Genomic DNA, 24,888 nt, shown 5'->3' on the forward strand with positions numbered 1-24,888 from the left:
GTACCATTCTTTACACTTTCCAAACTATATATTATACATACATATTTACCACGAATAAGAAGCCAATAATATTCAGAATTCATATAATGAAATTCCGCTTGGTACCTGTCTGTATATCAATGTCCGCAACTGTATTTGTAAAATCATACATAAGCAAACGTCAAATATTTAAAAATGTGAACGTCAAACATATCTCGTAATGGTAATGGAAACGGTTGTGATTTAGCAACTGGATTTATTAAATCTTAATGGATAAATCTCTCAATGGAGACATAGTATAACACTTAATATCTTTGAATTTAAAGTTTTTGTAAATATGGAAATATTTAAAATTTCATTAGAATCAGCTTCATTTGAGTTGTAGCATTTTCGTTTTAATGCAAATGTGGAAATGCGTACTTACACAAAATTACACACCAAATGCAACACACTCATTTATAAAACCGCGTTGGCAATTTTCTTGCTTTAACAAGCCCAAGGTTTCTGATCATAAATTTTTTTTATTCAAATACTTTATTCAAAAGAACATTAGACATAAAAAAAATTTGATTCTTCTAAATTTACATCACAACTTAACTTCAATAATTTAGCTATTAAATTTTTGCAATTCGAAATTTCCTTTCCATTCAATTTATTAAAAATTCTTTATGTCAACAAGGATTTCTGGTTTAGGTTTTATCAGACCACCATTTGAAATGTGGTGTATCAATGTACTTATATGAGTGTGAGATTTTCCCTTCATATTCGGTATGGTAAATCCTTCATCTGGGAACAAACGCGAAAATAGAAATACTCGGCTTTTTAAATAGAAATACTCCGCTGCGATTAAAAAATTTAAATTTTGAGTAGTATAGGGTTAAGAGTTGACATTTCGGTCGCAGTTCATCTCTTGGTTTCATCTCTGAGAAGTAATTTCTATCTTTTCACAATTGTACATAGAAAAAAGCAAATAAATGTAGGTGATTTAGTCTAGAGCATTTTGTAGCTACATACATTTCTTAACCGAATTGAAAGAAATGTAATTTGTTTTTGTAAGGACCACTTTAAAATTTACTACTTTCCCCACTAGGTGGAGGTACCAGGTCGACTTTTTGCAAGCATTTGACCGCCACCGCCAGAAACTCTGCCGATGTGAAAAAAATCCACGCAGATTTTTTTCTAAAAATTCTCCTATTTTCATTGCGTTTTTATTATTTCTGAAAAAGGTAAACGTGTTCTTCTTTATGTCTGCAAAATAAGAAATCCCTTGGATAAAAATTGTTTAATCCGCGAAGCCATATACATTTTTTAATAAGTTCAGAGTTTTAAAGTCGTAAAATCTTTTTAAACACACTTAGGGTTGCGACTTTTTCGATTACGACATTCAGATATTAGGTCACCCGAAAAGTAAATTTCCTCTGGTACGCAATGTAGCCTGCTATGGTTAGAGTGATAGGCCTACGGGGATGAAACGATATGTGAAGATTATAATATAACATAATAAAATATAATAATAATAATAATAAACCTAATAATATCAATAATCCTAATAATAATAATAAAAATAATAAATAAATACTTGTGTACATATATATATATATACAAATAGTGCCAACGTGAAGTGTTCTCTAATCGCCAATAATCGAAAACGCGACGTCTCCAACCGTACGTTTTCCATACTTCCCTTGTTGTGTTTGCGTGTGTGTCTATTGTACGAGAAAATCGCCGATACTCTTACCAAAAGCGCATAATGTAAATAGCGCGTTATGTGTAAATTTTTGCAGCAATCTTGAGAACGACAATGAGATTTATTCAATTGCACAATACGAGGCAAGCAAGCTTAAAGTTGGGGAAAGCGACGGCAAAAGCGATCAAAGTGACGTTAGCGATCGCTGTTGCAACAACAACATCAACGAGAATATCAGCTATAACAACAATATCATCAATATCAACTCAACTGACGACGACAAGTGCAAATTGAAAGAATGTACTAAACCAACAAAACTCGAACAAGAACTGCAACAGCAACAGCAAGAAGAAACTCAAAAACTACAAAATAAAACTAGCAAAATCGAATTGCATTCGATAAAAGCAGCACCCAACTCACCACCAACACTACAATTGATCCAAACCACCGACATCGATCTAAAAGAAGATCATACCAACAACTCCCACAACAGTACCAATAACAACTCGTGTGCCACAATCAAACGCGAACAATCGTCAGCAATTGTCGCACAACCGAATACTACCTCATTCACCACCACCTCAGCCACCTCAGCCACACCATCTAAACCGTTTGATTGCACAAATTCACTTTCGTCATTGCGGCGCAATCTACAATCGAATTGTTTGATCGACAACGATCTACAAACTGCGAGCAATAAAAACTTGCACGCACCAAAATTACTCGAAGAGAAACGGCCCAAGTCGGTCACCGCATCGGTATTTCGTCCGGCCACACTGGCCGATTTGAACGCCACGCAGCCGACGTCGTCACCACCGCCGCCGGTGCCATCGATCACCAGTACATCGGCGGTGTTTGTGAGTGCAGCAAGCGCTCCGTTGCCACCATTGAACGCCGCGCCACGCGCCCAATCGGTGACCGCTTCCGTATTTACGCCTATTTCCCAATTGTGTAATAAACAGCAACAACACATTGGTAAAAGCAATTCCAATATAACACCAACTACGCTGGCAGCGGCAATCCCCAGCGGAGGCCAACAGCAGCAGCAACAACAACAGCTCCAACCACAGTCGCAGACGCAGACGCAGACACAGATACAGTCTCAGCAGCAACAAGATATGAATAAATTTCTGTCATTCGGGGATGAAGCCACCGAGTTAACAAGTGAGTAGAAAACATTTTATTTGGCATTTAATTTTGATTAATTGGCTCATTCGTTCATTCATACATTGTACAATCCATATACATACATATACATATAGAACTTAAATAGGCATACATACATACATACATATGTACATAATTTTGTCAATGTTTCGAACTCATAAATATTGTTATTGAAAGCTATTCACTACTGATAGTTTAATCCTTGAAAGCGTTCAAGCTTTGTGGTGAAATGAAGTGTGTGTGTATTATTCAGAGGCCTTGGACTGAAATATGTGGAAATTTACTTAGTACCTACAGCAGCGACCAATAAAATAGTGTTGTTATTTGCGGCTTATGTTTATTTATTTATAATTTTCATTTAAAATATAGTTCGATCTGCAACAGAAACCACGTAAAAAAAAGTTTCAAGCTTTGCACAAAGTTCACAAAAATTAATCAAACTTCAAAAAAATTGCATTTATAGACGACTTCCAACTAAATACTTAAGACAATTCCGTTTTCTTTAGAAAAAAAATTAGAGCGTGTACAGGAAATATTGTCTACGATGTATTTTTCTGGATCTTAATTCTTCTTTTTTTTAACCGACTTCCAAAAAAGGAGGAGGTTATCAGTTCGTCGGAATATTTTTTATTTTTTTTTATGTATGTTACCGCATAACTTTGGACCACGTCCACCGATAATTCTTTTTGCATTGGAAAGGTAGTGTCTCAGAGGTGGTCCCATACTAATCTGGTTAAGATCCGATCAGTGGATCATGAGATATATATATATATATATATATATTTTTTTTTTATAAGAGAGTTGAAGTCGTTTTTTTTTTGCTAAAAATTACTTGTTTGCATCTTTTATTCAGATGTTTTATTGTCTAAGTACCGTCGATACTAAAAAGGTATTTTTATTTTATTTGATTGTAATACATTTTTCGAACACTTCTGGTAATGCTAGTGTACTGTTCAGAATTGACTATTCTGTGTTGATCTAACGCAGGGGTTCCCAAATTTTTGTTTCTCGTAGACCGCTTTGAAAACTTTACTGGTACTGTCTCACAAAAGGAAGCCCTCTAAATTTAAACAATTTTGTACCGTCTTCCTTGCCGTGGTATTTTGTATTTTTGCAGCTTTCAAATGCGCCACTCATTTTTATTTTTATTATTTAAAAAAAAAATTATTTTTTTCTTTGTCGACAAAATTCTTTTCCGAAAAAGTTGTATTATAATTTTCAATCTGGTAGCTTGATTTTGATGAAAATGTCATAAGCTCAGCAAAAGTCAAATGGCTGCATGGCTGCTAATGTCACTAAGTGAAACTACCTTCTTTTTTCTACCACGGGGTTTGCCTATATTTTGACATTCGCTTTTGATTGCGCAATTAAAAATATTTAGAAATTTAGCTCTTAACTAAGCTCTATGTATCTGTCTAACAATAACTCAATTAATCACTTTCAGATTTCCCATGCAGCCCTGTGAAGTCTGTTCAGTTAGTGAGGTAAAAATTTTAAATTATGAAACGAAAAGTAAATGATAAGTTCAGTGGTTTTATTAATACGATTAAGAGGAGAATAATATTTTCCTGAAGAAGCAGTTTTGCCCTATTTTATTGCATAATTTTTTCTCTCCGGTATGGAATATATTCACACGCAGGATGCATTCCAGTTCTTAAAAAAAAAAAAAAAAAAAAAAACAAAGACCTTTTATGTGCCCTTATTTCTGATCTTTTGCAGCGAGACTTCCGTGCTCGATTCTTCACTCCTTTTTGTTTCGCATGTAATGGCCAGAATTTCAAGGCCTTCGGATGGAGCTTCCCTTAGAAGTGGAAAATTTACATGAAGCACTAATGATACAGTTCAAATTTAACTTTGTATCAGCCATGTGCTGCGGTGGCTACTGCGATGTTTTCTTTTATTTGGCTTTCGTTGTATTGGAAACGAAAATTGAATGACACTTGCAAATAGAAGGTCTCCTGGAACTGTCCTTTTGTTTAATAGAATATGAAATCGAATGTATGTACATACAGTGGTGGCAACATAATTAGGGACGTTACTTCTTTATACGTTTTGACCATTTATTTTTCCTTTATTTATAAAATTACAAAAATATGTAGCCTCATTGCGTAAGTAGACGACGAAAATTGTCGTAAACTATCGAGTGCTGCCAAGTTTTTCCGTTTTAATACACAAGTCTAGTTGAAATTTTATGCAATGCCATGCAATCTTCGATACGACTTGAAAACAAGGGTTAATTTTTGGCCACTTGAAACTTGAACTAGAAATGAATGGGCTAAAAAACTGTATACTCAAAAGAAAGTGGATTTCGAAAGCAGTTTTTATTTCCGAAAATCTACCTTTCCGATACAACTTTTTGTCTGTTTACGCGGTGAATGCAGACAATTCCAATTTCAACTATTTTACCAGACATTTTTATGCTTATAACAAACTTACTGACCTGAAAAGTTTGTTATGAATGCTAAAATGCGCATAAAACTGCCGCAAAATGCGCAATGCTTTAATATTTAAATAGTTCATATCAGGAGAATAAATTAGTTAAAAGTATTTTTTTTTATTATACGGGACGCAACATGTATAAAATTGAATACAAATTCACCAAAAATCGCCACACACGGCAACACGCGATTCGCCCCACTGATCTAGAAATTCCAATTAAAAGTTTAAAATTTTGATGACAACTTTTTGAAATCTGACGAATTATTATAAAACTTTAAGTTGACTGGTTTTCGTTGTATATTTCGTAAAAATTAAAACTAAAAATAAATTGTCAAAACTTATAAAAAAGTAGTGTCCCTTATTATATGGCCCCCAGTGTATAGTGCACATAGAAGAACTGGACAATTATCGTCAAATATTTTTAATGCCAATTTCGCTGGGTGCTGAGCGCTGATAAGAAGGCCTGATTGGGAATGATAACGCAGCTGGCTACAAAATTCTAGTTTTACAAGTATGCTTTGTATACTTAAGTAGTTATATGTATTTAGTACATACATTTGTACGTTTGAATGCACCTATGTATATAAAGTTTTCAAGACAATTAGTGAACAAATTTGTGAGGATACGTACATACTTACACAAAAGTGGATGCATCTATAATCTAAATACGTGCATTTTGAGTTTTTTTTATCGGTTCGTTAGAGGGAATCGAGGCCACTTTTTCAGTGTAAATTGCAATATGTAATTGCTTACATGCGTCAGTGCATAGTAAATAAATAGAAAATCTTTGTAAACATAGTTAACTATCACTTGCGCATTTTTAAAGAATATTTGTTGCCTTTTTCTTACTGGCAATATTAGTGCCGCTGCTTCTCTATACTCTTTTTCATTCTACGAGTATTTACAAACGTACCCTGTGGGGAGAATCTCTAGTTCTCAACTGGTGTGCTTCTAGTATATTTAGACCCAGTACTGGTTCGCGTTAAATCTCTTTTGCATGCAAGCAACTGGCGAATTTAACATGGCGATGTCCTAGGAAGTGTCAATTGCCCCCCGCTGCATCCCTTATTCGATAGATCCGAGCTAGTACTAAATTCTATAGTTCCGGACCAGTTCTAAAATCGACAGACGAAAGAAAAAAGTATCATGATTTTTCAATCTTTTTGGTTCTTCTGTGTGTGCGATTTTAAGTTATTTTGGAAGAAATGTGTTTTCACTCGCTGTTATTTCTTAGATTCCAGACGGTCCCAAGATGTTGAAATGTTAACATAAATTTTAGTTTTGTATTACCAGGCTATGAAGAATAATAATAATAATAGAAGCGTATTCGAACGAAAAAGCCGCCGAACACATATCTATGTATAGTAAACAAGCCCCCCGCTGCATCCCTTATTCGATAGTTCCGTACTAGTTCTAAATTCGACAAACAAGATCTAGTTCGTTCTGCATCCCTTTTTCTATAGTTCCGAACCATTTCTAAATTCGTCACTTTAGATATAGATTTCTAGTGAAAAGAACTGAAAAAATTAGTTTTTTAAAAGTACCACTTTTCGCCGATTTGGACTTTTTGGCGATAAAGACCTAGTACGGAACTAGAAATTTGATTCACTAGTCCGCGGTTTCCCTGCAGGGTATACACATATACATACATACATATATACACACCTATGCTGATTTAAAAATTTGAGATGAGCTTAAGTGATTTGACTATTTGTGAGTTGGAAGACTTACTTGCGCAATCTTCCATGCTTTCATCTCAAGTATTTGCACTTAATAAAATTTGTTTCACGGTTTGCATAATGCAATTTAATACTTGAGTTGGCAAATATGCAATTATTCTAATCTATATACATAAAGGCTATGTAATTAAACGTCTTAAGCTCTGGCACATATTTTTCATTCGTTATCAGTTTGTTGGACAATTATTTGTTCTTCACAGTCGGCGATTTAATTTACACACTTTTGCTTCTATCATCTTGTAAAATTGTTTATAATACGAACACTTTATCTTCTCTGTTTTAAGTTTAGAGGGCATTCATTATCTAAGCCTTTGCCACCTTTGTTAAAGCGGTTAGGTTTTTTTTTTGTTGTTTTTTGGTTTTGAATCGTAAATGGAAATTTTATAAAAAGCTACTTTATGTTAAACTCTTTTTCTCGATATTATTTATTTACCTCGATTTCTATGAAAACCATTTCTTTAAACTCTTATAGCCAGTGTCACGAAACAAATTTAAAAGCCAATTTCACGAAAGCAATTTAAGTGGAAAATCACTTTAATTTTTAAAATTTTATATGGAGAATAAAAAACCATTTCCATTTCAATTGCTAGTGAAACCGGCTGTAAATGAAAAATGGTTACTTTATTTGAATTTAATATGGAAACCGATAGAAAAAAAATTAATTTTCACTTAAATTGCTTTCGTGAAACCGGCAGTTAATGTGGGATCTTCTAAAAAATCCCAGTTGTGAATAAAATGTTAGTCCCCAGTGTATGCTTCAAATGTGTCGTAGGGTAGTACTTTTTTATTTTAAATATTTTTCCAAATCAGGTTTGTAGGAATAATGGGAAGTATCGAATACTTTTAAGAATCGAATACTTTCATATACCCTGTTATTTTTCTAAATTATCGGATATTTTTGCATTAAAGCCTTGTTCATTTTTACTTGATTGCTCAAAACAAATGTTTACAGTTATTTCAAATTTGCACGCTAAATATGTATTACGAAATAAAAGATATGTATACTTCTAACCAAATAAATATAAAGCGTCTATCTACTAAGTAGTTCAAAAACATATGTATGTACATATTTGAAAAGAAGGCTGTAATATTTTGGAAATTCAATTTCGTTTAAGGTTTGACTCGTATTCGTTTCATGCTTTTAAATCTATCCAAGTAGCAGGACATTTTGTAAATTAATGACTCCCAAAAGGTACTCCATAGCTATTTCATGTAGTTTTAGTCAGCACAGAGTCCAAGTATCCGCAAAAGCTGTGCTGTGAAAACTTAAAGTTTTGATGGCGTGGAGCGAAATCCTCTTACGGGTTGTGACTATCACGCATGGAAACAGACGTTTGGGCATAGTTCTCCTTAAAATGGCTGTTCCACTATGTAATTCACATTCTAAAAAGTTTCATTGTTCAGTTTAATAATTATTAACGATTATAATCATTGATAACAGTTTTTGGAAAAATTTCTAATGCTTGATCCCCACCGAACATTAAATTACAAATATTTGAACCACAAAAGGGGACATTAAAAATGTATGTTGCCATAAAATATTTTCCCACATGCTATTGTTTAATGTCGCGATTTGTTTAACACTTCCATGACTGGTGGAAACTCAGCATAAGCTAAGGTTTTTTTTTTCTAGCACAAACTTTTACCTAATTTAGCTGCATTGCGGTACAAGTCCAGCACTGGCCCCCTTCTACGTGTTAGTTGATTTTTTTTTTTAAATTTGCTAATTTTAGTTGAGGAGTGCTTAAAAAAGCACGCGCAAATTTCCCCTCCTCCATCGACGATACAAAAAACACTCGTCGCATGTCTTTTTTCGCACCTAATTTATTTATTTATTTTTTGTTTGTTTGTGGGAATATTTTTTGACAGTTCTAAATGAATTAATTGGCTTCGTTCTTTATTCTTGCTGGGTATAGCGGCGGTGTTCGCTTCCACCCCTCCCGGTCCACACGCTAATTTTTTTTTTGTACAACTTGTCATTTGGACACACGCTCCAACTGGCATCCACTAGCAGCTACTAGTTATAAATTATATTTCGCCAATTGTTGGCGGAAAATTAATGTTGACGACGCCAGTAGATGGGTCAGAGGGCGGTCGAAGTAAACAAAGTAGAATAAGGGGGGCACTGAAACAAATAAAGTAAATAAGACCGAACAATTTTAAGTTTTTGTTTTCAAGTATCCGAGCAGATTTTTTGTTTAATTTTTTTTTTTTATTTTTTTTCAGGTTTTTGTTTTTTATTTTTCTTAATTCCTCTTTTTTATTTGCTATGCAGCATGTCGCAATTATCGAATGCTTTCAAACATCTGCTCCGCCTATTCCGCGTTTTCGTTGAGCCACACACACACACACATACACACACACCTTATAGATACAATTCCTATGAGTGCCAATTTAGTATGTATGTATATGCATTAGGGCTGGGAGTTCTATTCAGATTTTTTGAATATCTGAAATAATCTGGATATTCCAATATTCGAATATATGATTTTAAAATTAATTAATTAAAGATTTTAACTGGACATCGGGATATCCGCATAAAAAAATGAACGGATATCCAAATTTTCGAATCTGAAAATAACAAATGTTAAAATATTAGTTATTATTTGCTCCATATGCAAGTGATCGGTATTTTCATCGCCCACGCGACATAATGTTCTGCACGACTGCACCACTACTTTGTTTTGCACTCTTCAATAATTTTCACTCTTTCATTCATTGTCCCGGATGGGGAAAAAGGGCTGCTCTTACGGCCACAGANAAACCATGGGGTTTTTGGAAATTTGGACTTCATTTTCAGCTTACAACTTTCAGGGGCATCTTGACGACTTGCAGCAGTATAAAAATCTTGACCTGCAATATATTTTGAATTCTTATAGCAGTAGGTTTCGCAGTCCATAACAATGCGGTTGTATTTTTTAATTTAGAATTCATACAACTTCCGAATGCGGGATTTCGCTGTAACATTCTACTTTGCGCCTCCGTCTGGCGCTGTTTGAGCTGTAGAACATCTCAATGAAGCTTTCCGCTTTACCTTTTGTACGAAAAACTGCGATCTCCGTACGGATTTTGCAACATAACGCGACAAAATCTTCGGATCTCGCGAAAACGCGCTGAGGACCTTCCGAGCACTGTTTTTATCACTGTCGAATAGTGCAATCTTTAATTGTTTAGCAATTTTACGTGTACTTAAGGCCGGATCATTTATAAACTCGTGCAAAATGGTTTGTCTCGTTTCTAGCTCGGTTGCCATTTTTAACTCAACTAGGAATCAAATTCAAATGAAATTTCTTCTACGTTCAACTAAGGTCATGGTCAAGTTATGGTATTTGAATTTCAAAATATTGTATTCGTTTTGGGTAAGTTATAAGCTTCCCAAAGTGTCGCAGTTTTGGTGTGTTCACCCTTTATTACCTGTGTTGGGGGCATATATAGAGAAGCTTTCAGTCTTTATAAAATAACGAAGGTCTGGCCGTTGCTGGCTCTTGCTCTATTACTTTTATAGCCAATTTATTTTTTTTTTTAATGTGAGTACAAAGCGAAGGAAGAAGTAATCCTCTTCGTTTTTAATATATATGTACTTATAAAAATACGTATTTACTTCTTAAGAACGATTATGTACTGTTAGATACATTTTGTACAATTTGAAATTTAAAATTTCCATCCCTGCTGGAATATCAGCTGTAAAAGAGGACCAGGAACCAACGGCTGATTGCTATTTGTTCAATAAAAATACCCTAAAGTCAAAATTAACGTATCCAGCAGGGTTGCAATCAATTAGGAATTAGTGAAGCATTAATCGAGCAATTAAAAATGGATAATCAAGCTCAATTAGCATCTTAATCGAGAAAGCTTGTCTAATTGCTCGATAACTGCCGGTCTGAATGTACTTGTAGTTTTTTAACGGCATATATTTATTAGAAGCATTAAATCTAGTTTTTTCATATTTGATAGGTGGCCACCAAATTTCCGGCGGTAAATTGTCGATTTCTTGGCGAAAGTTGTTTTTGAGGGTTTGCGGCTTATTCACGTAAAGCTTTGACCCTTTGAGTAAGACCGCTTAAAGTAGTTTGGGCTGTCAGATCGGGCGATTAGCGTCTTCAAATAGAGCTATTTTTGCGCCACTTTTTATGTTTCTCTCTGAATTTAGTTTGAAGCCCTGGCACAATTCATTTCGTAGTAGCAAGTTAAAGACATGCGCTGCTATTTAAAAGGAAGTAAATATTGTTTTCTGATGTGTCCAATTTAATAGACAAATTCAATGAAAAGCTTAAATCACCAAAACAAATTTTAAAACAACTAAAAACTTCTGCTTATGTAAAACAATGATGCTGGTAAATAAATATGTACATATATACTTAATATTAGATTACAACGATTTGGACTTCGTACATACATATGTACATACCTTACACGATTTACGTCAACAGAGCGGGCAAATACCTGTCAATGATTTTTTGCTATGACGCAACTATATAAACATAAACAACGCTTATCTCTACAAAGCCTTAGAGCGCGGTTACCCACGGACGTGTAGGGAGCGTGGCGTAGAAGTACGTCGAAAGATATCAAGTGTGCTGTTGATAGTAAGAGAGAGACGCAACGTCTATGTCACGGTCATGCGGTGGTGAGTTTTTGTTAACACGCAAATCCCGTCAGCTGACACGTTCTCCGTTTTTACGTTCGTGGCTAACTGCGCTTTTACTATAGTTACGTTCCCCAACTGTTCTGGGTTACAACCTGTAAAATTGTCAAAAGGCAAAAGAAGCCAGAGAACCGGATACGGGAACGCTTCCTGGTAAATTCCTGTAAATTCTTGCAAGTTCTTGCGAGTTAGCNAAAATTGTCAAAAGGCAAAAGAAGCCAGAGAACCGGATACAGGAACGCTTTCTGGTAAATTCCTGTAAATTCTAGCAACTTCTTGCGAGTTAGGGAACGCAACTTATATTTGGCTGCACAAGGGAAAAATAACATTTATTGGAGAAGCAGACAGATCTAGAGACAGATCTACATTTCGTTACCTTAATTCACAAAAATCCTAACCAACAAATGTTTTATTTTACAGGGGTAGCAAAAAACGTTATAGAAATCAAATCATGCATACGTATAGGCGTTTTAAATCTTTGTTGTTTGGTACAAACACAGGGTTGCATTCCTCATATTTAAATAGCCAATATTGGCCATTTCAGCGAAAATGAATAGTGGAAGTTAATCAACAATCTCTACTTAAGTAGCCCATCTGAAATTGGGCCTAAGCCTAGTTTATACACCTAGTTTTGGTGTTCACGTATCCAAAAAACTTGTAAAGTAGGGGAAATTGAGAGAACAAAATTACAGTTCTCTAGGAGGCGAAGTAATAAGGAGTTTTTTATGGGGCTTTTGTAGTAGAAGAAGTAGTTTGTAGAAATACTATTTTATAAGGAAGTTGCTACGAATAAACCACAAATTTATCAACTTTTCCTGAAACTTGCAAATTGTTACTGGGTTTGCGTTCAAATTCTCAGAAATGAAGTTGCTCGAGAGTTGCTGGCAGAGTTACTGGATAATTTTTACTGAACAAACCTATTATTATCTGCTTTAACTGGAAAAACATTACTAAGACTGGCTGTCAAGGAATGAAACCGATTCAAAATACCGTTTCGGTTTCGGTTTTGGCAAGGGTTTCGGTTTCGGGTTTGGTTTCGTTCTTCAAAATTTGTTTCGGTTTCGGTTTCGGTTACGTTCCGGTTTCGGTTTTGGAATAAAAAAAATGAAAGTTTTGACAAAAAAGTCATCCCCTGATACACAGCAACAACGTCATCACCAGATTCACTAAAATGTTTCCTTTTTGCTGTGAAATTGAAGATGTATGAAAACTAAAATATAATTGTTTTTTTCGTCAAATATATACTAAATAATTATGAAACTTTATCCACCCATTCATTTTTGTGCGCTTTACTACTAGACATGTGAAAAAGAAAATCAAAACGACTTCTTCCAAATAGCCGATGCCAGATCGGAGATTTAATTTATTAGGCATCTTTTTAGTAGCTTTTTGCGAAAAGTTACTTTGCCAAAGTTACTGCTTAACAAGAATTTTAGCAAAATACAGCTGATTTTGGTTAAATAAATCATTTATTTCAAAGAAATTTTTATTTATTTTGGAGGTAATTGTAATTGTGAAAAGTGAAGTAAAACGAAGTAAAGTGAAGTGACGAAGAGAAGGCTTCTAAAGTGAAGTGAAAGACTTCGACATGAATTGTAGCACATTTATCAGTGTTGGCATAAGTCACGATATATAAGAATTAAAAGTAAGGCTATCCACGTACTAGTCAACAAATTTGTCATGCAACTAATTTTTGGTGAAACCGCACAGTTATGCTACTGAAGAAAAAAAATGTTGGTTGCTAGATCATGCAGCTGATTTTTATAAATTTTTGGAAACCGATTGAAACCTGTGCTTGAAACGGTTTCGCTTTCGTTCCTTTTCAGGTCAAGATAACGGTTACGGTTACGGTTTCGGTTTCGGTTGCATTCCTTGGAAGAAAAAAAATTTTGGTTGCTAGATCATGCAGCTGATTTTTATAAATTTCTGGAAACCGATTGAAACCTGTGCTTGAAACGGTTTCGCTTTCGTTCCTTTTCAGGTCAAGATAACGGTTACGGTTACGGTTTCGGTTTCATTCCTTGGTTTTTGTTTGTTATAGGGCAGCAAAAAATGCAGTAAAATTATAGGCTTGTGGAAATAATACGTCGACACATTGTACAGAGTATATCGTTATTACATCGACTATGGGAAAGGCGTATCTCTCATCGTCGCTAAAATGCAAAAAAGGCATAACTAACTAAAGTTGTTTATTGCATAAAATGATATAGCGATGAAACACATCAACCAAAAAGTGATTTTTTTCAGTGACGATACGATACTATACTAACGATATACAAATTTAAACTAGTGCCAGGCAAATATAACAGATGGATTAGACTCTGACAAGTCATTTCTGTTTGGATTTTATTTATTTTTTTTTTTACATTTTTAGAGTACAAAATAAACAGCAAAATAAACACAGCTTGTGGCAAGGCGAATTTATATAAGGTGGTGTTGTTTCATCAGCTGTGAGTAGCGTTTGATTGTCAAAATTTTGAATTTCATTAGTGAGTGAATGAGAACGTGAGAGTGTTTGCATTTTCTGTCGCCCTTTTTCATTCGGGGAAGAATAGCTGAATTTTGACAATGGCCCGCTAAAAGCAAACACAAAATACAAGTAATTGTTGTATTTGTTCAATCGATACCACCTTATATGTATGTATTCGCCTTGGCTTGTGGGCTTGTTTTTACTTTTCAATGCGCCTTTCATAACTAATTATCACTCATTCATTAATTGTAACAATTTATATTTGTTTTGCATTATAACTCAATATCCTCTCTTACCTCTCTCTTTTTCTATGCCACCCTATCTGCACCTACTGTTGCTATTGTATCGTGTAGTGCTCAAAGAGGAACCCGATGACTTGGCACACTTGACACCTGCGGCTGTTGACGCTTGCATGCGCCTCGATGATACCGCTCCATTTTGCGGCGAGATGTTGCTGGGCTTGTGCTCTTATACTTACGGTGGATTTTTGCCTGATGACTACAGCTCACTTGATTCAACTACAAATTCCTCTTCTCCAGACTCTCCGAAGCACAGTACCGGCAGTGCTAACGGCAACGGTAGCAACAACGGTGCCCTTAACAGCAATACAAATAATATTGGCAATAACAAAAGTGGCTTTAGCAGTCCAACGCATCAGCAGAATTCTATAAGCAGCAGTTTGAACGCTGCCGCATTGCACAATAGTAACAATGGCAGCAATATTGGCAACCACAATTGCAACAAACCGGTCGTGCGCGTTGATCCATTCATCAATTATCGAGAAGAATCAAATGACACAAACTGCTCACAGCATTTACTCTCGCCCAGTGTGGCTTCGAAGGTGGGTTTTAAGTAATACTTATTTATGTACATATATATTGAAAAGCAAAAGCTCAAAGCTATCACTGTGTAAATCTAACATCATTTTTTGCTTTCATTTTGTTTTATCTCAATATTAGAGTCCCGAAGCGAGCAGCCTGCCATCATTGTGCAGTCCCAACTCGCTGAGTCAGGATGATGGATTTGCATTTATGACAATGAGCGTTGATGAGGAAATCGACATGACCATGCGCGCTCCATATATACCAATGAACGAGCAAGAGGATTTGCCTCTCCTTACTGCCGACGATCTAATGTGGTGCGCCAGTAATGGATTGGGCAGCGAAGAGTTGAGCAACCAAAAAGAAGTTGATGCAACGTTGCAGCAACTACAGTTGCAACAGCAACACTCGTGCGAAGGCAATGCCAACCTGTTGACAAGCTATAATGATGCCCAACATATCACTCAATCACATTTCAATTCGTTGTGCTCCTCACCCGCCTCGACCGTCTCGTCGCTTTCGCCATCCCCGATGAGTCAGCAACAGCAGCGGCAGCAGCATCACCAACAACAACAGCACCAACAACAACAACAGCAACAGGATACGAATTGTGTTTACAGCACAGACACAAGCGAATTGGCTGCGCTGTTATGCGGCTCCGGTAATGGCACATTATCGATTCTGAATAATAGTTGTGGTGGTGGTAGTAGTGGTGTCACCGAAGATTCCGACGGTGGTTTGCAACCACAGCAGCAGCAATCGCATTGTGGTGATTTTCGTTTGCAGCAACTGCAGCGGGAGTTGGCAGCTGAACAGCAAGGAGAACAACAGCGCCAAATGCAGTTGCTCGGCTTGACTATCGATTGCAAGAAGGAGAATTCGCTGTCGCCGAACTTGTGTGATTCCATTGAGGATGCATTTGATAATGTCTACAGCAAGGATTGTAAGTTTAAGCAAGTGTGGGCCACATACTTCTTGTATTTTGCAAATAATCAATGATAATGCTCTTGTCCCGAATAAGTACCAAATAGAAATGTGTAAGCCTCTGTGGAAATTCGTTGCAATAACCGAATACTTAGTTTTGTATGTATGCCTGTTTTGCTTGTTCAGTAGAGACATTATATAACACAGCTGATCTCTTTGTACGCGGTTAAGAGGGCTATTAGAAAATTCGTGAAAGAAAACAGGGTAATAAAGTGCCATTTTCCAACGAACTCACTTTCCGAATCGCAAATAAAACTCGCTATGACCAAGAATATTGGAGTTCTTTTCTCCTTTCTGTTCAAAACAGATAACGGAATATTCGAAGGTTACCTATACCTATTTTTCCGAGGATAAAGTAGAATGTGGTATACAGTACATATAAATAAGCAAAAATACTAAAAATTAAATACGAAACAGTAACATCCAATTAAAGATCATTTCTCTAAACAAAATTTTTGAAATAGCACAAAATTTCACGAAGGATATTTGTGGAGCATGGCTTGCGAGTCACATATTTTTTATTTTAGTTTAAAAAGTCACTTATAAAATTAATGAAAAGGGTAAAATAATATACAATCCACTTAAAATTTTCATGAATATTTGATTTATTACAGTTTGAATATCGGGTTTATTACAGTTTGACACTTATCGAACTATTATTTTGTTTTTCACGCGTCCAAGATTGCCTCTTTCAATTCTTATTCCTTGAACCTCTCTTCTTTCTTGAAAATAGTCCAAGAGTCGCACTCAAATTTGGTCTATTTCCTGACCATTTCAAAGTTTTTATATCCTTACGACGCAAATATCCCTTTACCTGTTCTGAGCAGAAAGGATAAAAGGGCTTCAATATTCTTGGTAATGTTGTTATTTAACAATAAAAGTTTTCCTTCGGATCTTTGTCCGATCGCATGGCGCAGAGGCATCTTGAAAAATGAGATCGTCTAAAAAAATGGATCTAAATAGTCCGTAGTAGTTATGATATCAATGTGTCCAGGAATGCTTAAGCTTCCGTTAATGGATGTCAATTTATCAGTATCGAAGTACGAAATTCCATCGCAAACAATATGGCTTGGTGGAAACTTGTATCGCAACTAATGAGAATACACTGGGCTTTTACTACTTCTGATATTTATCGGACCACGAATACCAATACATATCTTATCTTTAACAAAACATTCATCGATCATACAGCCACTTGAGCGACAAACCCGGAATGTTGAAAGTTATGCAATTGTTTTATATTTTCCTCTGTGAGAGCAAGTTCAAAGGCAAAGAGAATAAAATGTATGCATGTGTGTATGTATATTTAATTCCATCAACTCATAGCAGAGCTTTACTCTTCTATTCCATCTGCCACTGCTGTTCCTTCCCCGCTCTTGCTTTTGGTCGATTGATTTCATTGAAGCAGTCTCAACGTCTAGCTCGCCTTCTCAGAAGATCGATTATGCCTTGATAACTATACTATACGTAGATACATACATACATACATACATATGCGTCTCAAGCAAAACATTGTTCGTGTAGTATTTGAGTTTTTCTACAATGGACGCTTTTAAAATTTTCTTCTCTTCGAGTATTGCTTGTCCGAAAATGTTACATTTTGTGCTCTTACTTAGCCAAGAATTTCTCATTCAATTTCCATTTACCATTTCTACATTCATTCGCACAATTTGTTTTATATACTGCACGTATATACGTATGTAGGTGAAAAGCAAGACTTATTTCGTATTGTTTTTTTTTTTTCATTAACTCATACTCGATTAACTGATGGAATTTTTGTACGAGATTCTGTGTCCATTAAATTTCACGAATTTTAAGAATAGAGGTGCTCAGTACCATCAGTGCTTTCGGATATGTTCAATACATTTACTATATACCAGGGGCGTAGGAGTTATACGTTTTATCAGCATTTTCCATAAATCCGTTACCTTTTGATAATAGTTCCTGTACAACATTTATTATTACGTTGTCTGATAATCAGGGCCGAAAAGTTTAAGCTTTTCCTTATTTTGCTTATTCAGGGTTTCCAAGCTTAATTTTAACGATCATGCTTATTTTGGTTATTTCAATGTATAAAGTTAAGTACGGACCTTTTAAGAAAATGGTCAATAAATAAATTGCTATTATTTCGTTGGTGCGAATAGTAGTGTCCAAGGAGTTTTGACATCTGATATTTTACATCCTGCTGTCTCACTTTTTCCTTCCGAAATAATGGAACGGGCATATATTTCTGTTGAAAACAAGGGTGCCTTGTACTCTACTACTTGTTATAGATTTGGTTTTTATAAACCCTTAACTTCAATTGAATTTGTGCTTCGATACAAAACCAATGGTCTGTTTCTACGGGAAAGTATTGGTGTTATTGAAGAGATTAAAAACAATTTATCTCAAATCGAGAAAACTGATATTTAAAAAAATTAAAACGATCAGCGCAGATCTCTATTATTTGAGAATATCAAGCAGCACTTGATTGTCCACTGCAATTTTTCAATCCTTGAAATAAACTGAATAAAAAACAAAACATTAAACTGTACAGTAAATTTTGTTTTGCGAGCATACTTGCCATCATATTTATCAATATTTTTGTGCTTATCTACGCGCTTAAAATGGATTTTTCTTGCTTATTTTCTCCGACCCTCTTCATCAATATCCTTATTTTATTTTACAACCTTTATAAAATAATAGATAATTGGCAACGGAAAAAACTTCTCCTGCATAACAGTTGTCTGGCAACGTAAAAGATAGACGTCCGGATATACATAACTCTTACTGGCGAAACAAAAAATATTTCTCATCTAATACATCATCTACTTAACAATGAAACAACGTTTCGCTTCATTTCGGAATTCTTTTTTTGTGTTAAAAAATTTTTTTTGTGTTAAAAAATTGTTTTTTGTGTTAAAAAATTTTTTTTGTGTTAAAATTTTTTTTTGTGTCCCTGCTATGTATGTACATATTTTTGTGCTTATGTCTGTGCATACAAGTTTTCGCAAACATTTATTAGTACCGATATCTTGTCTATAGAATTTTTTTTATATACGACATTGCGTCAAAAGTTGGTTATTGACGAGTGCCTAACTTATTCAGCTATTTAAATTTCGATATATCACTAGTCATGATAGTAAAAAAATACTTTGCCACCACCTGGGACCACCTCTGATGTAAAAAAAAAAACAATTATAGACATTGTTTAACGTGGTCCAAAGTTATGCGGTAACATACCTAAAAAAAAATTCAGACGAATTGATAGATAACCTCCTTCTTTTTTGAAGTCGGTTAGAACAAAAAAAAAAAAACAAACAAAAAAATAGCGATGTTATGAATTCATCGGAATATTTGAATTTCTTTTTTAAGTATGTTACCGATAACTTTGAACCACGCGAACAGTTCTCGATAGTTCGATTCGGTGGTCCCATACTAATTTGGTTTAGCTCCAATCATTGGATCATGGAGAAGTTAGTGGTACTCTTAAAATCTTGTATGAGTATTGAAGTCGCTTGTGTTTTAAGCATAAAAATTACTTGTGAACAATGTATTTTCCTAATGCTAAAGGAATTTGGAAGAAATCCTTTAAGTGGCCGTCAAAAATGCTAAGAAATCAAAAGAAGTTTTTTTCTAGTTCCTGTCGGTATTAAAATGAGGATTTATATGCATTCAAATAAAAAGTTATGTGTGTGTGCATTTACATACTTATGTATAATGTGCATAGTACGCACTATGTGCTTAGATTACATTTCTTCATAGAATTCAAAGCTTTACTTCAGAAACGCAACGAATTTCCAACTATTCTACACATTTCGCAAAAGTAAATATGTACATTAGACTGCATCACTCCCCCATACAAAAAAAAAAAAAAAAGATTGATACTTTGTTACCACTGGAATTATAAAATCTATTATATTTTAAGACGCCCACTAAAATATTTCGGAAAAATATTAAGATTTACGTGAGATGGATCGTTTTGAAAATACCTCCCAATATGGAGTTTTTTTTATCAATAAAAATAGTTTCTTAAATTTTTTTGTTTTCACAAAATGGTTTAAACTAAAAAAATTTGCATACAAATATTTTTAAAAAGATTAAACAAATTTCGAACAGAATCGTAATAATCAGATTTTTGATGATGTGTTTTAACTTTTTTCAAAGATTGGTATAAGAAAAACTTGAATAACTGAACATTAACTCTTCCGATTTAGACTTTTTTTCATTGTAAAGGTCTTTTCTCACCCTTTTAATTTCTTTGCTAATAAACTCATTCAAAGGATGAAAGGGAAAGGTAGGATGAACGAACGTCATTCAAAGTTGAATTAAGACGTGTTGTTATTTGAAAAAAAAAAAAATAAAATAAAATACCTTTCTTCTGAGATCCCATAAGCCTAAATAAGAATATTTTTGGCCCAGTTATTCAAGTTTTTCGTAAATCAATCTTTGAAAATCGGAAAAAAACGACATACAAAATTTCATTATTACGATTTCCCGGTGATGCAGTCTAATGTACATATGTAGCTGTTAGACGTGGCAAGTGCAAGTCCTTTTGAAATGTCTGTCACACTCAAGAATTTGCATAAGTGATTGCCTTATGCCTTGCATGTAAAGTGACATTCGAGAACAGTTTTTAACAGTTTAACTGTGTTACCAAACATTTTTATGATTAAGACAAAATTAGTGGCCTGACAAATTTAACAAAAACACTCTAATGCACACAATACAGCAAAGAAATGGCCGAGTGCATCAATATTTAAATAGTTTATATCAGAAAAATTAATTACAAGTATTTTTTACATATGATGCAAAAATCGCGTCACATGGCAACACTATATTGATTGGACAGCACTTGCAGCAAAAATAAAATTGCTGGTGTAGCACAAGCAGGTTGAAATTATTTTTCGAAAGTGATTTCAATTGCAGTTAGTAATAATAATAATAGATTGGCGCTTACACATAAATATGTTAGTGTTTGGCCGAGCTTCTTCTCCGATTTGTAGCGTGTGTCTTGATGTTGTCACACAAAGAGGAGTTTAACGCCAACTTCGAATGGCGATGGTATTTTTATAAGAAGCTATTTTTCATAACAGAAATACACTCGGCGGTTTGCCATTTCCTGCCGAGGGACGACCGCTGTTAAGAAAAAACCTTCTTTCTATGTGAAAGCTTTTTCTGCAAATCTGCAGAAAGCAGACTTTCGATTTCGCATTTCGACAGCAAAATGTGTAGAAAGAGCGCTTGCATTGCCACGTCCAGCACCACTCTAAGGCAAATTATTTTATTTCAATTCTAACTGCTTATTCTTATCTTTCTATCTCCACCTATTCATTCGTCCTGTAGCAACAAATCTTGACTGCTGGAATGAGTTGCTGCAAATTAATGTTAGTGACACTTCGTCTTCGGCAGCGCCCTCCCCAACATCTTCGTCAAACTCGCCGCAGAACCAACAGAAACAACAACAACAACAACAGCCATCGACGCTGGACGATTGCAAGGTGCATTTGCAGCTGGAACAGCAATTGCCGCCACAACACCAACAACAGCAACAGCAACAGCAACACAATATAATTTTGAATGCAGTGCCATTGATAACCATACAAAACAATAAGAATATTTTATTGCAGCAACAACAACAACATCATCTACATAACGTCAACAATAAAATGATAATTAACGACGAAATGTTGCCGGCGAATCGCGGTGGTAATAAAATCACAACAATTAAATTGGTGAACGCCCAAGCAACGGCAGCAGCAGCAGCAGGGACGCCGGTAGATGGAACTCCATTGACTGCCAGTATTGGTACGACCACCATTCGGTTGATTGATGGCAAGCACCAGCAGGAGCAACAATTGCTGCTACAAAGACAACAACAGCAAATGCGTTTGCCAAATGCTACAAAGGGCATAATATCACAACAACAACAGAACCAACAGTCGCATAAAAGACATTTGGTGAGCAATTTGAGTAGCACCCAACTGGAAACGAAGCGCATGAAGAGCACTGGCCCAGCAGGCGCGGCTGTCGGAACTTCAGCAATAGAGCTGCACTCTGTGCCACAGCTATTGCAACAACTAGTGGCACCCGTGCAGTCGCAGCAGCTGAAGGAGCAACAACAAAAACAGCAGCAGCAGCTACAATACATGCGCAAATTGAATGGCGGAAGCGCACGTTGGCCAATGACCGCCGATACAAAAGCACTAAACGCAGCACAGCAGCAGCAACAATCGAATTCAGTGCTGAAGAATTTGCTAATTAGCGGTTGTGACGTAAGTGCGGGCTACTGTCTGGTACCAGTGCGGCCCAAAAAGTTGGCAAAGGCATAAGCAGTGAGTGCGCATGGGGAAGGCGCGGCTGGAATGGTGCAAAGACACCTCGTCATCCCACTGCCTTCCCTCATAGCCGCTTTAGCACTTGGCATTTGGCACATAGTATTTTGAACATACGTTTGCCAAGCGCAACAACTGACTACACTTATTTAGCGATGCACATGGAAACACAAAGCAATTTAAGCAAGATGAAAAGGCTATTTCAAAATTTTGGTTTTCCTAATTTTTGTGTTCGGAATTATTTCAAGCACAAGCACAATACATATTTAGACATTAAATTTTTAGTTGTATAATTTTGTAAATGGATCGATTTTCTGATTAATATAAACATACTCTTCGTTAACTTTTTATTTTTAACGCCGTAAGTTATGCTTTATTTAGGATTGTGTAATACAATTTAATTGCGATTATATACAAACATATTGTTAAAGTTAAATTTAAGATTTAGTACTAGTCGAAAAGCTCTACGCATTGCGGTGAGAAAGAAGTGGAGAACCCGAGGGAGGGAGATAGTGAGATTGCAATACGAGTACCACACGAATTTTATAGTTATTGTTACCGCAATATACATACATAGCACGCACACACCCTCGCACACACACAAACAATCACAGACACATGCTTATATGTATTTCACGAAATTGCAATCGATTATTCTCTGTTGTTTTTACACCGATTTTATAGTTCAGCTTTAAGTTGACCAAAAAGGATATTATTTTTAGCAGAAAAGTGTAGAAGACTTAAAAGTAAAGTTGTTAAATTTGTTAATCGGATACTGTAAATAAATATTTTAGTTATGAAATAAGCGAGTGAAAATAAGAGATAGAATCAAATAAAAATTATTGGCCAAGCAAAAAAAGAAAAATAAAACCAAAAAATAAAAAGCGTTAATTAAGTAAAATTATGCAATTGGTGCATGAAACTTCAAGCTGGTGAAAAGCTGCGTTTGGGGTTTAAAAACAAATTTAACATATGTACATGCTTATGTATATATGTACATACGTGGCTGCTTTATTTGGAATTTAATGCATCTGCAGTGGGACTAGTCGGGGCGGGGCCTATTGCCTTAGGTCAAAATTATTCATTTTTGGCTAATGAAGCAGTGGTAGTGACATAGTACTCTGAATACCTCCCAGAAACACATATGTACATACAGATATGCACTTATGTATGTATATTCATTTATGTTAACATGTTCATGCACAAACCGTTGCGACTTTAGTTTTCTACTGTGATAGAATTTTGATATTTTTATTTCTAACATAAAAACGGGGAAGACCGCGCACAATAGCATGTCCCCCTTAGCTACAATTTCGATGAAATTTTGCATATGTTCTGTTCGCACTGCCATACCCACCTCCCACCCCCGCTCTTGTGAGTCGAACTTGTAAATATTATCTGAATTTTATGAAATTCGGCGTCTTACAAGGGTTAAAGTGTTAAAATAAATGTTTGATGAAATTTGGCGTACCTTGCTTGTTTACTCTGAACTTCCCTAGTTTGGAAGATTGCGTAGAATTACTCATTAAGACGCCACCTAGCAACTTTTTTTGAACACGAATATTTATGTTATGGATTTTGAGGAAAGTTAACATACACCTTTACTCTATTGCTAAAGCATCTACGTATGCCGAAAACATATACAATATCCACATACATACATACATATGATAAAATACTAAAGGCTTCAATTCTAGTGCACTTGCTCACGAAAACGGAATACCGAGGCAGGATTTTTTATTGCGAAAAACGTGCATAACCTATGTAGCATACAATTTTTTTTTTTACTGGATAGAGCACGGCTTAAAACCCAGCAACTAATCGGCTTAAAATTATCAACATTTTTTCCGGATTTCTTTTGTCCCAGCTTTCTTTGAATATTTCTTACCTAAAATATAATCCAAACAAATGAGATATATGTACATACCCTGTGGGGAAAATCTCTAGTTCCGAACTGGGGCGCTTCTAGTACATTTAGACCCAGTACTGGTTCGCGATAAATCTCTTTTGCATGCAAGCAGCTGGCGAATTTAACATGGCGATGTCCTAGGAAGTGTCAATTGCCCCCCGCTGCATCCCTTTTTCGATAGTTCCGAACTAGTCCTAAATTCCATAGTTCCGAACCAGTAAACGAAAGAAAAAAGTGTCATGATTTTTCAATCTTTTCGGTTCTTCCGTGTGCGATTTTACATTATTTTCAAAGCAACGTTTTTTCAATTTGAAATTTAATTTGTTTGAATGATTGTAAGAAATGTACGTTTACTTACCTTACTGTAGCTGACTTTGCAGAGGTGCTCGCTGTTATTGGTTAGATTCCAGATGGCCCCAAGATGTTAATATGTTAACACAAAGCTTTGTTTTGTATTACCAAACTATGAAATAGCATCTGCGAAGCACAGAATAGAAGCGTATTTTTGAACGAAAAAGCCGCCGAACACATATCTATGTAAAGTAAACAAGCCCCCCGCTGCAGCCCTTTTTCTATAGTTCCGAACCATTTCTAAATTCGTCACTTTAGATATAGATTTGAAGTGAAAAAAAACCGAAAAAATTAGTTTCTTAAAAGTACCACTTTTCGCCGATTTTAGACTGGTGGGGATCTAGTTCCTATCGGACTAGTTCCTTTTTGGCGATGAAGACCTA

The 24,888-nt window shown here is 35.4% G+C and overlaps 1 protein-coding gene across 1 annotated transcript; it reads left to right on the forward strand.

Moving 5' to 3' along the window:
* Positions 1-1,611: 1,611 nt before the first annotated feature.
* Positions 1,612-22,588, forward strand: LOC108365698 (protein similar-like; the record flags this gene model as incomplete). Its single annotated transcript, XM_017619816.1, has 4 exons — positions 1,612-2,830; positions 14,480-14,967; positions 15,086-15,890; positions 21,257-22,588. Coding segments are annotated over 4 exons (3,498 nt in total), but the record flags the coding sequence as incomplete, so codon positions are not given.
* Between the last annotated feature and the right edge of the window lie 2,300 nt (positions 22,589-24,888).

Source organism: Rhagoletis zephyria, unplaced genomic scaffold, assembly GCF_001687245.7.
Source record: "Rhagoletis zephyria isolate East Lansing unplaced genomic scaffold, Rhagoletis_zephyria_1.1 Rzeph_scaffold_01962, whole genome shotgun sequence".
NCBI classification, from domain to species: domain Eukaryota; kingdom Metazoa; phylum Arthropoda; class Insecta; order Diptera; family Tephritidae; genus Rhagoletis; species Rhagoletis zephyria.